At 35.7% G+C, this 21,778-nt stretch overlaps 1 protein-coding gene across 1 annotated transcript in view; it reads right to left on the bottom strand.

Moving 5' to 3' along the window:
* Positions 1 to 8,056: 8,056 nt before the first annotated feature.
* LOC6053356 overlaps positions 8,057 to 21,778 on the bottom strand; it is a 38,646-nt gene continuing 24,924 nt past the window's right edge. The window contains exons 9-11 of the mRNA XM_038250314.1: positions 16,606 to 16,644; positions 16,343 to 16,451; positions 8,057 to 9,958 (exon numbers count right to left, since the gene is read on the bottom strand). Of these exons, the coding sequence (XP_038106242.1) occupies positions 8,360 to 9,958; positions 16,343 to 16,451; positions 16,606 to 16,644 (1,747 nt within the window). The 3' untranslated portion in view covers positions 8,057 to 8,359. The remainder of the gene's footprint in view (positions 9,959 to 16,342; positions 16,452 to 16,605; positions 16,645 to 21,778) is intronic.

Below are 21,778 nucleotides of genomic sequence, written 5' to 3'. Positions count from 1 at the left end.
TTCAAAAACACTGATTTCGGATTTAAACAGTTTGTATATTTTCGAATGTTTAATTTCATATTTATTTTGTTTGATTTTTCAATTTAATATTTCGATCTCGGAATTGGACTAAAAGGAGCTCTATCATTCTTAACCCTCTACAACCTAACCCCGCCTTTAGACGGGCTTCGATCTAAAAAATCGCCAAAAATCAATTTTCCAACCGATTTTTGATCTTAAAAAAGCATTGGAAAAAAGAACTCTTGAAATTTTACAAAATTTCAGGGTTGGAAGTTTAACTTGTTTTATGTGACTTTGCCAATGTTTTTAAAAATGTATTTTATTTTGGGGTCAACTTTGGCTGTGTTTTTTACTAACATTTTCTATATTTTCAGTAAAAAGATGTATGCAGTAATTTTTGTAGTGTCCCAGACTACGCCTCTATGCATTTTTTTACAATTTAAATGATGATGGTGCGATTCTACAGTAGAAAATGTGAAAAACATGCAAAAAATTGAAAAAATGACTGTAAAAACATGAAAAATTAGATAGATGAAATGTAATTATATTAGGTGGTAGAGTAGGCCACATACTACCAAAAACAAACATAAACTTAACATGATAAATGCAAATTAAAATACTAAAAATAAAACAAGAAAAACATAAAACAAGAGAAGTAAAGTTTTTCGTCGGACAAAAGTTGCTCAAAATGACCTCCTGAACACGGGAAAAATAAATGTTGTAATGTTATACACAATGCTTTTGAATTATATAAGTATTTTTCGATTGTAACTTTGATTCTATATTCAACAATCATTTTCTAAAAAAAAAAACTGAACGTTTTTTCGTAATGGCACACCAGTACCTTCAAGTCAGACGATATTCAACGTTTCAATGTAATCTTCTAGCGCGCTTTTTATTTGAAACGTAGCTGATCTTTTCTGAACAGTCTAAATTCATGCCTACAACTTTGCCGAAAAGACCAAATTTGTTATTAAAAAATCCCTTCTCAAGTACAGATTTTTATATATTTACAAATCAATTTTTATTACCAGCTCGCAAAATTGTATGGTGAAAAAAAAACTAACGATACAAAATGGCTTCTTTTGGCATAAGAAAAGCATGGACAAAGTTTCGTTCAAACCTTAAAATCATCCAAAAATTTGCAAAAATCTATAGAATTCATCTCGTAACGCTGGGCGCGCGAGCGCGGCCCCCTCAAATCGCAGCGATTTCATTCCAGATTTCCAATTGAAAAGTGCACATTAGATCTTCAACTTTCGCTGCGATTTCTTCCTTAGCCCCCCCCAAATCGATTTGAAGCTGGGCGATTAATCCGGTTTTCCCAACCCTTATCACGACCCTACATTGTGGAGCAGTAGCAGCAAACCCAATAGAAGAGAAAAAAAATGTGAAAGAATCCTGCTGGACGGTGTATTTTCAAGATATTGTTATTTAAAATGCAAACACACACACACACACACACACACACACACACACACACACACACACACGAGATATAGATATTTACTCTTGCAGAGAGCAGCGCTAGCGAGCGAACCACAATTTGTGTATATTTTTCTTTTTGTATTGGATTAAAACTATAATTAACAAAGTACATGTGATTGTATAATTTTGCAAAAAAAAGGGGCGTGAATCGAGGATGAAAAAGAATTTGGCGAGCTTTCTAGAAATAAAAGGAATGATAGAACAGTGTGTTTGAGAGAAAATTGGAACAGGCTTTCACGCTAATTAAAACAAAAAACAAAAACACTTAAATTAAACACAAAACTAAACAGACAAATAAAGCTAGAGAAGAATCATAATCCCTTGTGCTTGCTTATCGGAACACGAAACGGCGCGACCCTGCTACACTGCTAAACTGATTACTTCTCAAGCTAGTTGGTTAGTTGGATGGTTGGTGTGTCGTTTCTCCCTCGCAGAATATATTAAAAAAAAATTAAACAGCTTCAAAAATTTGCAAAACAAAAAAAAAATAGTCTATCACAAACAAAATAAACTACGAGGAAAATACACAAAACAAAATCTAACCGAATCAGACCGTGTTGAGTTGGAATGGGAGGTAATTTGCGTGGGCGTAGGAGAGGGACGTGATAGCGAAAGATAGGGGAAAGAGGGGGAAATCGTCAGGAGTGAAAGAGTGAAATTGTTTGGGGAGAGAGAGAGATAAGAAAACGGAGGTAGGGAAAACGAAAATGAGGATGAAAAAATAAGCATAGAAATGATAAAGCAAAATGCAGAGAACACTATTTCATCAGCGCTTGTGTACGACCCAGATTGGACAGGGTCTGCATTACATTATTGTATTATAATTCTATATATATTATATAAAATGGAAAAAAATAATTAAGATATAAAATATCTAATAAAAATGAGCAAAAAATGCAGAAGCAGCAAACGATGATTGTTGTTCTTATCAGGTGAAATCAAAACATATCCGAAAAATGCCTTTTTATTTAATTTTAATTTTTCTCATTTCCTTATTTTTTATGTTTCGTCGTCGTCGGTAACATTTTCTGATCTAGTTAAAATTGGCGGGGCTGTTTTAGTATCAACAATAGAGGAGAAAATCGTGACGTCAGAAATGAACTCAAATCACTCAAAGTTCATTTTGTGAGTGACTTTAACATTTTGGCCTAGTTTGACAGCTACTTTGTCCCCAGTTTTCTGTGGGAGAGAAAAGGAGGCGAATACTTTATGAAAATCATACCTGTCAAAATTCCTAGCCTCAAAATTTTGTCGCGAGTTGCTTTTCTCCTCTATACAAGCAAGAATTCCAATTTCATCCAAATTGGACCACCCCTCCTTTTAGGCACCACCCCAAAGTTTCGAAAATTGTTAAAAACTTCCATTTTCAAACTGCGAATCAATTGACCCAATTCATCTTCAAATTTAAAATTGTGTTCAGTGTGTGTTGCTCAAATGAAATCTTGTTGCTTTATTTCAACATGGAGCGTTTATTTTTACTGAACTTTAGACCTTACTTTCGCATTTCATTGATTGGTTACTAATTTTGATAAATGTTTTCTTTTATGAGCAATTCTCTACGAAATCGGTCTTTTTTCTTCAATTTTAATTTTTGTATTTTTTAATCCGACTGAAACTTTTTTGGTGCCTTCAGTATGCCCAAAGAAGCTATTTTGCATCATTAGTTTGTCCATATAATTTTCCATACAAATTTTGCAGCTGTCCATACAAAAATGATGTATGAAAATTCAAAAATCTGTATCTTTTGAAGGATTTTTTTGATCGATTTGGTGTCTTGGGCAAAGTTGTAGGCATGAATAAGGACTACAGTTATAGAGGACCGAGTTATGAATTTTTCAAACCAATACTGTTTTTTCAAAAAAATCGAAATTTTGGTCGCAAAGTTTTTCAACTTCATTTTTCGATGTAAAATCAAATTTGCAATCAAAAAGTACTTTAGTGAAATTTTGACTAAGTGCACCGTTTTCAAGTTAAATCCATATTTAGGTGACTTTTTTTAAAAAAGTCGAAGTTTTTCATTTTTTTAAAATAGTGCACATGTTTGCCCACTTTTGACTAAGATATTTTTGAAAAGCTGAGAAAATTCTCTATATTTTGCTTATTCGGACTTTGTTGATACGACCCTTAGTTGCTGAGATATTGCAATGCAAAGGTTTAACCCACCGGAGGTCGCGTACGTGTACTTTGTACACAGTTTGTAAGGGCACTTGTAAGAAAGGCGAAAACACGCGACTTCCCGAAGGTTAAAAACAGGAAAATTGATGTTTTCTAAGTCTCACCCAAACAGCCCACCATTTTTCAATGTCGATATCTCAGCAACTAATGGTCCGATTTTCAATGTTAAAATATGAAACATTTGTGAAATTTTCCAATCTTTTCGAAAACAATATTTCCAAAATTTTCAAATCAAGACTAACATTTCAAAAGGGCCAAACATTCAATATTACGTTCTTTTAAAATGTTAGTCTTGGTTTAAGAATTATGAAAATATTGTTTTCGAAAAGATTGGAAAATTTCACAAATGTTTCATATTTTAACATTGAAAATCGGACCATTAGTTGCTGAGATATCGACATTGAAAAATGGTGGGCTGTTTGGGTGAGACTTAGAAAACATCAATTTTCATGTTTTTAAACCTTTGCATTGCAATATCTCAGCAACTAAAGGTCGTATTAACAAAGTCCGAAATAGCAAAATATAGAGCATTTTCTCAGCTTTTCAAAAATATTTTTTTCAAAGGTGGGCAAAATGAAAAACTTCGACTATTTTCAAAAAAGTCACCTAAATATGGATTTAACTTGAAAACGATGAGCTTTATCAAAATTTCAGTATAGTACTTTTTGATTGCAAATTTGATTTTACATCGAAAAATGAAGTTGAAAATTTTTCGCGACCAAAATTTCGATTTTTTGAAAAAAATCAGTATTGATTAAAAAAAATCATAACTCGGTCAATGATTTTTTGCACAACCTGGAAATTTCTGAAAAGTTGGCATTATGTCCTCTAAAACATATCAAAAAATAAAAAAAATAAAAATAGTGTTTTTTGCAAATCAAGTTTTAGTGATAAAAAGTTAAATAAAAAATCACCATTTTTTACCGTGTATCATTTTTTCCAGTGTAGTCCGTATCCATACCTACAACTTTGCCGAAGACACCAAATCGATCAAAAAATTCCTTCAAAAGATACAGATTTTCGAATTTTCATACATCATTTTTGTATGAACAGCTGCCAAATTTGTATGGATATTTATATGGACAAACTAATGATGCAAAATGGCTTCTTTGGGCATACCGAAGGCACCAAAAAAGTTTCAGTTGGATTAAAAAATACAAAAAAAAATCGAATGACCGAAATCCTAGAGATTTGCTCTTATGTTAATGAGATATTGAGGGTGAAATTGAATAATTTTAAAAATATCCATTTAAATTTAAGAAAACGCATGTTTTTAAAAGTATGATATTTTAAATTAAAATCAAATAAAACTTTCTTAAAGTTTTACTAATTTTTCAAGCATTCAAAAGTTTTTTTTAGAGATTTAAAAATTTGGAACACACACACAAATATTTCCGAATTGTTATGATGTAACACTTTTGTACGTCATTTAAAATTTAACTTTAAATGCAATTTGATGTAAATTTGCAGCAAATTATACGTTAAACCATGATTTTACGTGTGCTCCAACCGTTTACGTCGAATCTCAAGTTTACGTCAATTGAGTTTACATGTGTTTAAAAAATGCAGGCAAAATAAACAAAATAAACAAAACGCATTCCTCATGAAAACAGCATGACTCAAAAAAAAAAAGTTCGATGGAGCCCAATATTGGTGTTGAGGTTCGTTCCGAAATAATAATAAGAACCGTATTTTTTTTTGTTTGGCCATCAGGGTGTGACCTACTTGTTAGGGTGATCCAAAAAAAAGGCAAATTCGACCGATTTTCGCAAAAACCAAATTTTTCAAAAAATCACATCTCTGCGCCATTTGAACCGATTTAATTTCGCTTGGAGACAAATGAAAGGCGATTAGATAGATTTTTCCAATTTAAAAAGGTTGTATGCAAACTTTGTCTCTTTGTCTGAAAATAACATAACATATCTAAAAATGGTGAAGTTTCACTAACAGGATTTCGAGATATAATTGTTTGAAAATAAAAACAGAGTTTTGTGTGCAAAAACGAAACATGCGAATCCCTCCCTCTTAGTCGTTCAAATTTGTATGAGAAAAATTCTCAAAATGTATGGAGAAAAGCAACTGTTTTAGTTTTTTACCTGTGCTTTTTTAAATTACACTAAATCAAACTAAAAAGTGACGAACTGTCACTTTGTACACGGCGCTCACGCAAACTATCAAAACAAATATTTGATAGTGTGTGTGAACTCCGTGTAAAAGGGTTGTCAAACTAAAAAGTGACCCCATTCGTTTGACAACAGTTGGTGTCAAACCATCAGGGTTTGAGTGTATGTCCTTGTAAAAATGAAAATTTCTGGTACTTGTGTACCCTAGAGACCCTAAATAAGGAGACTGGTCTAAGCTGGCTAAATCGATCTGGCAACGTATGTTTTGAGCTTGGCAACACTGATAATTTTTGCTGAGCGTAAAGGCAAATGCTCGTTTGGATACGTCAAACTCGTGTCTGCTTGGGTACGTCAAATTCACTTCGACCAGTCTCCTTATTAAGGATCTCTAGTGTACCCGACCCGCTCCGAGTTCATTGACACATTGTAGACATGTTATATCCTAGGCTTATATAAGCCATTCGTGTGTATATGGAGCCGTTGCATCGTATCAAAAAGTGGACAAAGCAAGCTTGTAAAAATAGACTGAAAGAAAAATACACGCCACTTCGATGAGATTTTTCTATTTAAAAGTTAAATTTGAAGGTAATGTCACAATTTTTTTCTGCAAAGTTTTTGAGGAAATAGCCTAAGATGTTACAAAAAGACTCACTAAAAATACTGGATGGTATGACTCTCAAAATAAATAAAAAATAGCCTTATGAACGTCAAAATTCACAAAACAAGCGTCCACGTACTAAGGGAGCGTTCTTTTATTACGTAACGCAGTAGGGGGAGGGGGTCGGAGGCCGTGTTACGCTCCATACAAAATTTTTAAAATTTGTATGGAAATTTTGTTACGAGGGGGGGGGGAAGGGGTCCAAAAGTCCGATTTTTCGCGTTACGTAATAAAAGAACGCTCCCTAATGTAATTGAGCTTATATCTGTGAGCCAATACATCCAATCGAAATGCTGTCAAAGACAAACTTAGGGGAAAGTGGATGAGCTTTCCGGTCATTCTTATAGAAATGGCCTGAAACCTAATTTTTTTTGCTAAAAGCGCTGTATTTCAAACATTTTAGTTTTTAAACCCGCTCTTTGCAAGGATTGGACTATCTTTATTTTTTTTTATTTTTTTATTACTCTGTAAATTCTCATGTGTCAAAGAAAGCTAGAAATCTGGTAAATTTGTATCGGAAACGGTCAAATATTGGCCAAATATGTAAAATCAGAAATCCATACTTTATTACATATTGGTTTTTGGAAATTTTATCGTTCTGAACACTTTAAAAACAGTTTTAGTAAATAATTTTTGTATTTTTTAGGAGTGACATACCATCTTGCATTTTTAGTGAGTCTTTTTGTAACATCTTAGGTTATTTCCTCAAATTTTGAAGGAAAAAAATCTTTAAATGTTTAGAAATATGAAAATAATCTCTTTTTTCAAATTATTATTTTTTTAAAATGTCATATAGGGGAAATATACCATTTCTCAGCCTATTTCTATTATCGGCCTATCAGCACTTTGATCATGAATTACAGCTTTCCTAAAGAGTTTTTGACTCTTCCAAAGTAATAAATAGCTCAAACAAAAGTGAGCAAGCAACTCTGCATTGTTGATACATCTGAAAATGTTGATTTAATAGCGCAAAACGGCAAAAGTGATGAGAATTGGCCGAACGGTTTAGACTGATTAAAATGGGTATATTTCCCCTATCTCTACAAATTTCCTTGTTTTTTTTTTTGTTTTATGTGGTTTTCATTGAGCTCTAATAATCTTTTTTAACAAAATAAAAATTTAATTTTATGAACCGTACATTAAACATTTAATCAGCTCGAACAAACATTTTAAATACACTTTGTTTTTTTTTTTACAATTATTTTAAAGAAATTGATATATTTTTTGATTTTTCTGTAAATTCTCATGTGTCAAAGAAAGCTAGAAATCTGGTAAATCAGAAATCCATACTCATAATAAATTTGATGGATATGTAAATGAATCAATTTTCAGTGGCTTTTCTTAAGAAATCCTTAAATAAAAAAAAAGTTGCTCTAGGCCTCCGATGATTTTTTTTCCAGCCCGCAAAATGTATGACCTAATCTCTCCCCTGAACCCAATGTCACCCCTGATGGCGGTAGTTGAGTAGTTTTTAAAAACCTTTAGCATTTTAAATTTGTAAAAAAAAATTGCAATTCAGAAATTGATCAAAATTGTTGCTAGACGCCAAACAACATTAAATTGAAAGTGCAATAACTTGAGATTCGGATGAAGCTCATAAAATGTTATTTTTATAGAATTATGTTAATCGTTTATTGCTCAACAAATGTTACAAATATAAATATAGTTCCATATACGAGTACTTTGCTTTGTTAGCTGCGAGTAAAAATAGTACGTAGAATAAAAGACATTCTTTATCTAAAGCAAAAACTAGAGTTATTCTTACTAGCGTAAGTTAGTACCTTCTAAACGTATAGACTAATAAATGTTCCTCACAGGACTTAAACCATTAACTGCAACTCATTGGATAAGTTTACCTAAACGTTAATTTTTGATTATTTTCTCATAATTTGATTTTTTTTTTGCTTTCCACCTTCTAAGCCATCATGACCGGTGGCATTCCTCCGATCGCATGCGACGTCTGTGCCGTTTCCGGTGCCGGTGGTGAATGAAGCTGCTGCTGCTGCTGCTGAGGTATCGCAGACGGTGGTGGCGGCGCCAACTCTTGCTGTCCTCCCTCGGGACTATTCGCCTGCTGGGGTGGCATGGGGACGACATGCTGGTGATGCTGCATCGGTTGATAGTGCTGCTGCTCAGGGTGGTGTTGCAGCGGAACCGGTGCCGATTCGATCCGCTTGTGGCAGTGCTTCTTGACGTGCACGTGCAGGTTGCTCGGCTGGGCGAAGCCTTTGCCGCAGTTTTTGCAGACGTACGGCTTCTGGCCGGTGTGGGTGTTGATGTGAATCTTAAGCTGAAAGGCCAGTGCGAACAGGGTGTGACAGTACGGACACTGGAACTTCTTTTCCGACGGGGTCGCGCCTTGCCCTTCGCGCTTGACCCGTTCCTGGGTGTGCAGCTTGGTGTGGACGCTGAGGTTGCTCGGGTGGGCAAAGGATTTCTCGCACAGCTGGCACTTGTAGGGCCGTTCGCCGGTGTGGGTGTTGGTGTGGAGTTTAAGGTTTATGGCCGCCTTGAAGCGGGCCTCGCAGAACTGACACTGGAAGCGGTACTCGGTGCGGTCCTGGTTTGGGCAGCCTCCTTCCCGGGGTGGCCGACCTCGGCTGCGCTTGACGAAACCCTCCGGCGTGAGGAGAGTCTGGGTGGTACTCGTCAACGGATGTCGCCCTTCGGGGGGAACCGGAGACATCTGACTCTCGTATGGTCCCGGCTGCTGCTGTTGCTCCAAGTGCTCCAGCTTGATCTTGGGTGGTGGTGGCCACGCACCGTACGGCTGCTGATATTCGCCACCAACCCGCGAACTTCCCTCCCCATAACTCAGCATCGTCTCCGGTTCCTCCAGCAAACCCCCGGTCGCCGTCGAACTCGACCCGGATCCGTCCTCCTTGCTGTCAGTAGAACTCTCGCCGTACTTCACGATAGGATGGGGATGGTGAGGATATTGGTCGTATTTCTGCTTGGGCGGTCGGCCACGTTTGCGCCGAAAATCCGCAAACTCGTACGAGTGACCGTGCGGCGTTCCGTGATGATACTTTACCTCCGGCCCAAAATCTCCTCCCCCACCGCCCACCGTATGTCCCATGCCGTACTGAGCGTGATGGTGGTGATGATCAACGCCATAGCCCGGTTGGTACACCGAGTCCCGCTCGTCCGACCTTCGCCCCTCCTGTGGGTTGTACCCACCACCGTCAACCGCCGTTATCTGCAACTCCCCGTTTGGATGGATCACTTGTGGCGGCGGAGCCGCGGTAGGCTCAACGATCTCCTGTTTCGGGTTGGTGACCACCTGGTGGTCCGTGACAACGGCCACGGGAGTCGTCGTTGTAGGATCATCGCTCGGAGCTGGATCGTTGCTGCTCGGTGGTTGCGGCGGAGGCTTTTGTTGTTGGAAGTTGTCCGCGATGCGGCGGATGATTTCGTCGTTTTTGATGCACTGCCACCGGAACTGGTAGAACTCGTCGAGGCGGGCCTTGCAGATTGTGCAGAGGGACGAGGGGATGCCGTTGAGGGGCGTGATCTGGAATTAGTAAAAATAGTTTTTTTTTTATGTGGATATCATTTTATTTTAATATAAATTAGCATTCTTCAGATAAAAACTAAATTAAGTTTTTATTTTAGAATAATTATTTACTCAAATATTTTGTCTTCTCGTTTTTCAAATAAAAATGGAAATTACAAGCCATGGTGTTAATATTTGAATGAAAGAATTGTTTTAAAATGCATTTTACACCTGCCCAGATGTCAATAAAAAAACTTTTTGCAGTACTTAATATGATTTTAAACGCAGGAAAATGCATTTCAAATTATGTTCAGTTCATTAGGCTTTTTCTTCCATTTTGCCCCCTGATTTTTCGGACCAATTTTGAAGGGGGGCGACATAAACTTCAAAAATCATTTGCAACGCCCTTATAATTCGATCATTAAAAATAAATTGATTCATTTTTAAAAAAATAGCAATCAATTCCAACTAGTCACAATATACTCGTTTAGTCAATCAGCAAAATGTTTGATTAAAAAACTATAAGGGTGCATTTTCATAACTCCAGAATTCTCAGGGCCCCGGCGATGGCCTGATATGAGCTACCGAACAACATTAGCAATATGGCGTCGTTTGTTTACAAACATAAGATTGATTGTGGACGAACCGAAAAATTTACTTTTTTGTACAAAAAATCTAAAATTATTGTGCAATAACATTAAGTCTTACAAAACAAACAACATTTTGTCAAATTCTAGACCAGAATTTGCTTTATTATTATTTTTCAATTTTAACCTCTTTTATCGTGATTCTGATCAAAATTGCACAGCAAATCATCGTGCCTTTAGTGTATCTTTAGTTTCCACATCGATTCGCTGTAGATTCGTGTTTAAAATTTGAAATTTAACATAAATTAAAATAACTTGCAAAATTCCCAAATTCAGCCATGTGCAACAATTTCCACATCACCCGTGCGGGAAACCGATAATGGGGTAATTCATGCGTTCCAAACTGTCAAAATTCCAAAACGTCATTGCCAATCTTCGGTTCGCTGCTTTTGTTCGTGTTTGAAGTTTCGGACCGAGACTCTGAGAATTCTTGTTTCTTGCTGCTGAATTCTTGTCAAACCGGTTCCGAACCGGTGCAAAGTTGCATGCAATTTTATAGCAACGCAACCAAAATGCGTTGCGTCCGCGGTGAATACTCCCGAGAAATGTCATGCTGCTGTCAATATCAACTGGCGAAAAAATTAACACCGCGCACAAAATGAATCTTGATAAAATGTTTGTTTATGCAGAAAATGTTAAAAAGGCCTTATTTTGACGAATAAAAAAAATAAAAATAACCGGGACCGTGGTGCAGGGGTAAGCGTGATTGCCTCTCACCCAGTCGGCTTGGGTTCGATCCCAGACGGTCCCGGTGGCATTTTTCGAGACGAGATTTGTCTGATCACGCCTTCCGTCGGAAGGGAAGTAAATGTTGGTCCCGGACTAACCTACAAAGGTTAGGTCGTTAGCTCAGTCCAGGTGTAGGAGTCGTCTCCTGGGTCCTGTCTCGGTGGAGTCGCTGGTAGGCAGTTGGACTAACAATCCAATGGTCGTCAGTTCGAATCCCGGGGTAGATGGAAGCTAAGGTGTAAAAAGAGGTTTGCAATTGCCTCAACAATCAAGCCTTCGGACACCTAGTTTCGAGTAGGAATCTCGCAATCGAGAACGCCAAGGCAATGCTGTAGAGCGAATAATTTGATTAAAAAAAAAAAAAGTTACTAAATTTTACAAAAGTTGAGGCGATTGTCCACACTCCATATATTTTTTTATGATTTGTATTTATGATTGTTTGTACAATTGTCCACAAAGCGAGAGAGCAGGTCTCAAAATTCCAAAAATGAGCCCATGATTTTGCTTTATTTGGACCAGCTGGTGGTCGGAGTTGGTTAATCTTGGCCACCCTACCTATTTTCGGCCGACTCCGACTAAGAACCTGGCTCTCCTGCACATTGCATTGGTGTTATGTTGAAATGGAGGACCATTTCACAAAGAAATTGCGGACAGCGGACTATGTCCTGGATGGCGGCAAGAGAAAACAAATAATATTATTCCAGGAGTCAGGACTGTCGAAACTCTGCCATCCGATGTAAAGGGAACCGCGAAGAGAGACCATTTCTGTGGAAACGTCCTTCTGCGCGGCGATTCACCTTCACCTTCCAGGTCGAACTCCAAATCGCCAATTGCACCCAGTTTGTGTCCTAAATGGCCGGCAGAGTCAAAACAATAGTCAGCACCTGATGGAAGCTCGCTGATCCGGACGCTCTCTTCGAGAACCGAAACGGCGTCCAAAAACGGAAAGATTGTCAATAACTGACCGTCGAACAAAAGATGGAAAACAGCCAGTTAAATTGACGTGTGGACGTTATGTCCTACGCGATGCTGGCGGAAACGGGACCGAACGGGAAACGCACCTGAAGAACACGATGCGAAACTTAATTGGGGCGCAAATTAATTACAAAAATATTGTGCGGCGGCTCGAGCAGGCGCAGGAGCATATGTTCAGGATGATGGTCAGAGGAAAACCTTTATTCCGGGGATCAGGATATTTGTAATTCTGCCAGCCAACGCCATGTAAATGGAACCTGCTTTGTTTGTGAAACAGAATTGGCCGGGAAGAGACGCTGTATTCCGGCATCCACAACATTCTCAATCAAAGCGAATCGAAAAATATTAAAAATGTACACAAACATCTGTCAAACCGATTTATAGCACGAATTTTTGTCCGCTATAAACTGATTCTTGCTCGACAAGAATTGAATTCTTGTACGACAAGAATTGATTTATTGTCGAACAATAATTCAATTTTTGTCCCGCTCACATCGAATTTTAAACATCAAATTTTTCAAAGATTTCATTACGAATTTATGAAAAAAAATATGTGAGGCACTTTGTTTCAAGTAAGCAAGCATTTTTTCGAGTTGCTTCATCAAAAATAAACGGAAAATTGCTGAAAAATAATTCATGTCAAAGTTGAACCGGTAACATGAATTCAAGAACATGAATTCTGGAGTTATGAAAATGCACCCTAAAATTATAAAATAAGCACACAAAGCAGAATGGGCAAATTTGGTCCAAGGATGTTCACGAACGGGACCAACTGTTGAAGTTTGAGCATTTTGGGTTAAAATGTACAAAAAATCGTATTTTTGCTATTTCTAAAATCATTCATAAAATCTCTGTTTCATTATGGATTTCGATTTTCTTGACTTCATTCGACGCGCATCAGCAAAAACTATGATTTCTGATATGTCTTAGCATGATTGAAACATGATTTCTCTTGTTTTTATCCGTTTGAACCGTTTGTGCAAGAGGCATTCCATAGAAACAAGTCGAAATTTCAAGGTTTTGAAACCGGGTCCAACCCAGACTGCTTCAGTGAGTATTGAAGGCTTCAGTGCAATGTTGTAACAACTTATTGGGATGGTCTGAGTCATCCTAGAACTCCTTGGCGTTAAGACCGGTGAGTCTACCGCCGTAACAAGCAAGATGTCGGCGGTTTTTGACCACGGATCATACCCGCATGGCTTCAGTGAGTATGGTAGACTACTATGCTGATGTGTTGGAGTGTCCTGGGTTCTCCTAGGACTCCCTGGAGTTAAGATCTGTGGGTCTACTACTGTAACAATCCAAATGTCGACCGGTTTTGACAACGGAACATACCCGCATAGCTTCAGTGAGTGTGGTAGACTACTTTGCTAATGTGTTAGGATGTCTTGGGTCATCCGAGGACTTCCTGGAGTTATGATTTGTAGGTCTACGGCTGTCGAAACAAACGTTTGGTAGTGTGTGTGAACTCCGTGTTAAAAGGGTGTCAATTTTATGCCCATTCCGAAGGCATATAGGTTGACTGGAGAATCGTCGACCGGTTCAGATGCCGGCGGATTTCCCGACGACGTAATTCCGGGTTGGTACGAAATTCCAACGATAAATCTATTCTATCAATACAAAGAACCCCAAAACGGTATTATACCCACTCCAAAATGTTTATTTAGCAATTCTATGGTAATAATTGACATTTAGTTTAATTAAAAGTTTGCAAAATTCAGTTTGGATAAGTTTTGTATAGAATTATAAACTTTTATACTAAGTAGTTAGTAAACTTTATATTCAATCTAAATTATTTTTTTAATCAGTCAGGGATGCCTATTTGGAGTTGGGAGACTGGATTTATGGTGATTTGTCAACAAATAACTTTATTTATGTTAATTTATCGAAAGGTGTACAAACTTTTTTTGCACCTTCTTTGATTTTTGTAATAGTATTTGTTATATAACTTTTAATAGAAATAATCTTTTCATGATCTTTTTGTAGCAAAATGTTCGGCATGAGTTTCTGAACAAAACGTAGTACTATGTTTCTGTCAAACGTTAAATTGTTAACATGTTTCATAAAAAATGTGTATTGTGCCCAAGGGGTGTAAATACTTTTTTTACATACTGTAACTAAATTAATTCTGATTTTCATTCAAGATTAAATTAATTTTGTTACATAAAATTATTTCTGATCTAAAAAATCAGGCATTTTAAAATATTTCAGATTCCTTCAGAGTCCCAGAAATTATCACGAAATTTTATGATTTGATCTGATAGTCCCATGGATTCAGTTCATTCATATTTCACCCTAAATGTTTGCTTTAGTTCCATTCAGTAGATAATGGAATGTTCAGTATAATCTTACGAGACTTACTTGAATAAAACAAATTTAGAAATGATTTTCTACAAACACCTATCATTACCTATCATCACATATAAAATTGATAAGGCCGATGCAAATATTTAAAAAAGTTTTTGTCCCTTGGCCCTGGCCGAGGTCAAGGGGGGGGGGCAAAGAAATAAAAAAAAAATAAAAATTTAAATAACAAGCCATAATCTTCACATTTAAATGAAAAAAGTGTTTTAAAATGCATTTTACACTAGTTCAGTTGTTTTGCAATCATTAGTTTTCAAAAAATCTAAGATTTCATGAAAACAAAAATTGTATCGAAAAAAAAATTTTGCATCGAAAATTTTCTAAAAATCTTAAGATTATTTAATAAACCCAAACATGCTTAAAATTATTTTAAACGCAGGTGAATGTATTTTAATTTTATTTCAGCTGGTTGCACTTGAATTTTCATTGAAATTTTGAAGTTTATTGTAAAAATATTTTTTTGCCCCCTGATTTTTCGGGCCAATTTTGAAGGGGGGGGTGACAAAAACTTTTAAAAATATTTGTGCCAGCCTAAAGAAAATTTTAAGTTGAATTATAGAAAATAATGTTTAAAAAGTAATATTTTTAATTTAGATATGAGATTTTTCACGTTTCGTGAAATTTAGTTTTTTTTTTTTGAATTATGGTCCCGGTGAAAATTGCACTTTTAGAGCATGAAAAATCACTAAGCCCAACTTATAGTTGTGGTTTGGTTGAGCGTTTTAGCAGAATGCATTACTAAAATACAAAGAGACGAGTTCGCTTTATACAGTCCAGACTCGATTATCCGAAGTTCGATTATCCAAAGGTTTGTATGGGATAATCGAATCAAGAACAAAATATGTTTCAAATTAACTTTTCAACAATGGTTTTAAATGCTTTTGTAAAATTAGTTGCTGTCTTGAAAGAAATGCGAATTCATTTTTTTCAATTTCAAAAGTCCTAATAACCTACACACTTTGCCTAAGACACCGGATCGATCAAAAAATCAAATTTCAATCAGGTTAACGTTAATTTTGTCAAAACTAATATATGCAGTTATGACAAGTTTCATGAAGTTATGTAAACTTTCATGAAAAAATAAATTATCTTTAGGACTGATCTTTTTTCTCAAAATGCATAAACTCCGCTTAGATCAACAGCCTCGTTGCTCCATTTGCCCAACGCCCAAGGCTCCAAAAAAGTTGGAACGGCAACTTCATCTCAATGGTTCTCGGGCATAACTCAACCAATCAAGATGTGATTTGTTAGAATGTCTAGATGATTCTAGAACATTGCAGAAATTAATTTGATCAAATCTGTAATTTTTGCGATCGAAAACATCGTTCCAACTTTTTTTTCGCGTGTAAAAAAAATCGTTAAAAATTCCGCGGTGGCAGTCGTTTTAAAAAAGGTGGAACGATGATTTCGGTCGCAGAAATTACAGATTTGTTCAAATCAAGTTCTGCAAAATTTTAGGATCATCTAGACATTCTTACAAATCACTGGAAACAAGAGTCGGCCCGATTGGTTGAGTTATGCCCGAGAACCAGCGAGTTGAAGTTACCGTTCCAGTGTTAATGAGTATTCTGTACGCATTCATCAGAAAGAGCCTGTTCTGAATATCGTGAGTGTAGGTGGCTTCACGCCGATGTCCTTCACCCTTCTTGCTCGTGCTACTTGCTGTCTCATTCTCAGACTTACTTACCTGCAACGTAGTACACTCGTAGATTTTCTGCAACAGAAACTGATCATAGCAAAGTGGCTCCGTTATTCCGTTGGCCGATAAGCACAGGCGACACATGTTGTTGCTGTTGCTGGAAATTGCATTAAAATCCAATTAAGGGGACAGCACAGCAGATAAGTCGCAATCGAGGGCTTTGCCTGGATTACCTTTATCAAGACTTGCGAAACAGTTGATAAGTTTTGTACGAAACTCAGTGTTTACTTAAAAAAAAAGCAGAAACTTACGCCATGATTATTGCTTCCTTCAGCAGAATATTTTCCATAATTTATGACGATGACCTCCCTGTGGGAAGCAAATCCAGACCCCACCTTCACCTTCAGCTCATCCACAGCCTGGAGCAACAATCTTGAATCCTACAGGTCCACCAGCCAATGTTTGTTATTGTTCGGCGGCGGCGGCTGTTTTGACTCTTCTAATTTTCTCGTCGCCGAGATTTTATTTTCTTCAACCGAGTATTTATTCTTTATTATTTGCCTGCGCCATGAGAAACACACACGCACATTCCGATAAGGTACAACACATCGTCCGTCCGTCCGTCCGACCTTCTCTAATAATACGAGGTTTTATATTTATTCAGGTTTCGGCTTTCCAGCTGTTCCCCAGGTTTCGTTCATTCATTGACACAAGCGACTCGCCCTCTCCGTTTCATTGAGCGAAAGGCACATGAATGAAAACTGTGGGCTGAGCTGAAATGTTATAGACAAAAAACTGGGATTTGAAAGATGTATTTTTTCGTCAAAATGCTGAGAACATGGTTTGTAATTTAAAAATATTATTTTTTATTTGTTTGCCCCCTTTCGGCTTTGGTTAGCGTCGGGGTACATAAACTCAAAAAAAAAAGTTTGCAACGACCTAATAGTTTTAAAAGAAAAAAACACATTGCAAAAGTGACTATCCTGGACTTTCCTGGACCTGCTAAACCTTTTTTTTTATTTGCTCAGAAGAATCAGATAGCAAACAGAAATATTGCTGAAAACTAAATTTTCATTTAAAAAAAAACTTGATTTGAAAATCATTGAAACTTCTTAAAATACATTGTATAAAGCGGTATAACGACTTTTAGCCTCAGGGTGACAACTCAAATTCCATTTACAAATTCCCGACTTTTTCCCGACTTTTTTCCAGACTTTTCCAGAATGCTTAAATAATAGGCATTTGTTATCTAAAGAATGATTTCAAACAAAAAAGTTTCTATAAAAAAGTCAATATAACCGAAAAAAAATCTCAATGAATTTAAAAAAAAACCCAAATATAAGCATTTTTTGTAATTACAGAAATTAAGGGGTTACATACATGTAGAAAATTACTAAATTTCATATTACAGAAAATTCACTTAATTCACTAAAAAGATGATTTTCAATCACTCCTGAAAGTTTCATGAAGATATTTCGTGACTAAACTGAGTAAGAGACGAATTAAGTTCATAATTTTGCCATGCGCAAAGCGAACTGTCAAACTTTGTAAACGTTTTTCTCTAAACACCGAGTTGATTTACGGGTGCCACGATAGCTCGAGATGGGATGGACCAAATTGGCTGAAATTTGGAGTGAAGACTCTCAAGGCATATTCCGTGTGCATGACGAAGCCCGATTTTGAAATTTTGCTTTTTTAAAAAATACAAAATTTAAAAACATAAAAATATTTTTATCTTTTTTAAGAATTACGTTTTTGAAAATCGGCCTTCGTCATGCACACAAGACCGGTTCAACGAGTCTTCACCAAAATTTTGAGCCGATTTGGTCAAAGCAGTGTTGAGATATCGTGGCACCCATTTTTTGAAACTGCTAACTTAAAATAGTTATATCTCGGCAAAGGTATATCCAAATGTCTTCATATTTATTTCATTAATAGATCAAAATATATATTTCAATGCCCTCCAAAAAGATTTAAAAATAGTTTAAATGTGTGCTCATACCAACCTCGGACATTTTTGACGATGTACATGTATGTAACCCCTTAAACAACAAATAAAAAAAACATCAAAAATTGAATTTCATTACTATGATTCAGAGTAGAAACACAAACAATTAGTCTTTGAAAAAATAATCGAAAGTTCAACAATACTTAAAACTTCCATGTTATTTTTTAAATTGGCAAACGTATAGTTTTTGATACTTCGTTTCAACTGGAAATGACAAAAAGTTGAAGATAACTGAACTTAAAATCTCGATCCTATTTTTTTAAAACTTCATCATCATTTTAAATCAAAGAATGATTCAAACATAATTGCTTTTATTATTCATTCAAAGGATTTAAAAAAATGTCAAGGAAATCATAAAAAAATGTTTTGGCCAAGTTCCCTTTTTAATTTTGTAATTTTTGATATTGAATTTTCTAATCAGTGCTAATTTATCTAGTGGTCAGTATTTAACTGTTTCTTTTTTCAATGAAAATTCAGTTTGATACTCGGTTTGATATGATTGTATATTTTCCGACTTTTTTTAAGCAAAATGTTTGATAAAACTATTTTTTTAAAACAATTTTTCAATAACTCAAAATTTCTTGATTTTTTTGCAATTTCAAAATTTTCTTTATGTTTTAAAAACGCATTTTTTTTCAATTTTGGATTTTATGCGATAATTAAGTTTTCCGAAAACTGAAAATCAAGCTTTATCTATGGTATGTAATATACCCATACTCACAAAAAAAGTTCAAGGGCAACATTTGGAAAAAACATATTTGAAATTACTTAATGAATTTAGTTAAACAATCAATAATATTTACAAAAAAACATTGCCACATTCAATTTGGAATCTGTTTTTTTTTTTTTCAAATATTCAATTTATGTGACAAAATTAAATAGAATCTATTAGCACAGAGTCTGTGGGAATAGGTTGTACCCGACCTTCTCCGATATCGATAAAACTTTTTTTTACATGTTATCTTGAACTATATAATCATTTTTTGTATATTTAGAGTTTTTTTTTAAAAAAGGTCCTATTAACAAATGAAACACAATAGCTTATAGGCTAGTATGCAGATCGGAAGGAAAGGGGTCAAGAAACAGCTTTACTAACAGCAGAACAAAGGAGAGGGAGCAATTTCTTGGGACTTTTCTTCACCCTCTCTGACTTGCTTGCGCTGCCGCTGCTGCCCATTTGATTATTTTTTTCTTGACCGGTTCCTTCCGAAGTGCATACCTTACATATAGGACCTTTAAAAAAATAAAACTCTAGAAATGGAATCAGTTGCACTCGAGAATGACATTTGAGAAGGGCGTAAGTTATTTAAATACTTTTTAATTTCAAATATTGCTGTATCTCAAGCCGATGCATCGGATCAAAAAGGGGTCAGACACAAACTTAAAGGAAATTGGACAGGCTTTCTGAAAAATACACTGAAACAAAAATACACACCCCTTTTATGTTTTTTTTTTATTTTATGTTTAAAGGTCAAATTTTAAGGTTAGCCCACGATTTTTTTTCGCAATTTTTTGTGAAAATAAAATAAAATGTAGCAAAAAGCTTCACAAAAATGCAGGATGAAGCAACTCTCCTAAAACAAATCAAAAAATATTTATTAAAACTGTTAAAACGTCAAAATTTTCAAAAACTGATATAGGGAATCGATTCTAAAAGACTAACATATGGGAAATTGGACGAGCTTTCCGGTAAAAATATTTACGACTTGAAAAATCAAGTCTGTCATATAGAAATTGTCAAAAACCACCAAAAAACGCATTTTTTAAACATTTTCATTTTTAAAACCTTTGTTCAAGGATTGGACATAGGACAATGGTCAATATGAAGACTTTAACGTAATACAAGCCTCATCCGACAAACTTCGTTCTGCCTTTTTTCGTTTGTTGACGTTTTGAGACCTTTTGCTTATTCAGCCTCCTCTGATAAAAATTTGATTATACCTAACTTTTCCCATACAATTGGTAGATTTTCCGGAATAGGTTCCAGAGTGGCCAAAGTTGTAACTTTTTGGCGTAAGAACCTTCCTTGGACTTATACGAACCCAACGCAACAAAGAGCACCTCGATCCGACGTATTGAACTGATTCGCGTTCGAACAAACCCGTCGAAATGTTGTATTTATATATATATATAAAGATTGTCTGGAGAATCGATTCCCACTACACTCAACCCCCGGTGGTTGGTCACTTGTTCGTTTGACACTTTTTTAGTTTGTACCCCGTTGGTTAGTCAAAGTCAAACTAAAATGTGACGAACTGTCACTTTTTACACGGCGCTCACGCACACTTCCAAAACAAACGTTTGGTAGTGTGTGTAAACTCCGTTTAAAAGAGGTGTCAAACTAAAACGTGACCCCGTTCGATTGACAACAGTTGGTGTCAAACCATCGGGGTTTGAGCGGGTAGCGGTTTTTTTTTTATTTTGAAGTTAGATCATTTTTCAAAAAACAGTTTTAGTAAATGATATTTGTATTTTTTTAGAAGAGACATACCACCCTGCATGTTTTGTGAGTCTTTTGTGACATCTTTTGAACGAAAAAAATCGTGACATCACTATAAAATTTAACTTTTAAACTTAAAAATAAGTGGCGTTTATTTTTATTTCATTGTATTTTTTTCAGAAAGCCCATCCAATTTTCTACAAGTTTGTGTTTCACCACTTTTTGATACGATGCAACGGCTTCGAAATTAGGTAATTTTTAAATTACAAAATACAAAAATAGTTAGTCCATCAAACAATTAAAAAAGGTTAGTTTTCTTTTAAGTTTGCAAAAAATAAAATAGCCTAGCCTTATTTTCGAAGTTTGTGAACTTCTTTCAACCATTTGCTAATAAAATAAATCTTTCAAAAAAACAGACTCCAAGAAACATAAGGGAAATTTTAAAATATGAGCCTTCTTACAAAACCTCAATACAATCTTGCATTATCTTACATTTTCCACACTTCGGCACCTATAAGCGAGACAACATCCAACAACAAAACTGCACGATCGTCGTACAAAAAAGGTTAACAATAAGGGAGCTTTAAACACATAAGCTGCTTTCTTCGAGCCCGCCAATTCTCGTCTGCGTCCGTCGTCGAAAAGCAAAAAAGGATCAAAACCCCGTAACAAGAAGATTGGGACAAAAAGGACATTTAAACCGGTCAGCCTTCCGTTCGATCCGGATTTTCTGCGTCCAGAAATGAAATACAAAGAAATGGTCGCGATTAAAAAAAAAGGCGACAGGAAAATCGCAATGCACTGACAGTAAATAATATCGTCAATTTTTCATCCGAGCTCACTCAAACTTATGGTCGAAGGGCAGCGATTTTTTTCCTTCAAAATTGTCCGATGACTAACTGCTGTCTGTGATTTACAGAAGATAAATACTTTAGATGAAATTAGATTTGTGATTATTGTCATCTTTTTCGCCAAATTCATCGAGTCATTCAAGATTTGAAATCTATAACCTATATTACTTTGCTTATTTTTTTAT

This window comes from Culex quinquefasciatus, chromosome 2, assembly GCF_015732765.1.
Source record: "Culex quinquefasciatus strain JHB chromosome 2, VPISU_Cqui_1.0_pri_paternal, whole genome shotgun sequence".
In the NCBI taxonomy this organism is placed as follows: domain Eukaryota; kingdom Metazoa; phylum Arthropoda; class Insecta; order Diptera; family Culicidae; genus Culex; species Culex quinquefasciatus.
The sequence above is the reverse complement of the archived record's forward strand: the minus strand, read 5'-3'. Positions and strand labels throughout refer to the sequence as shown.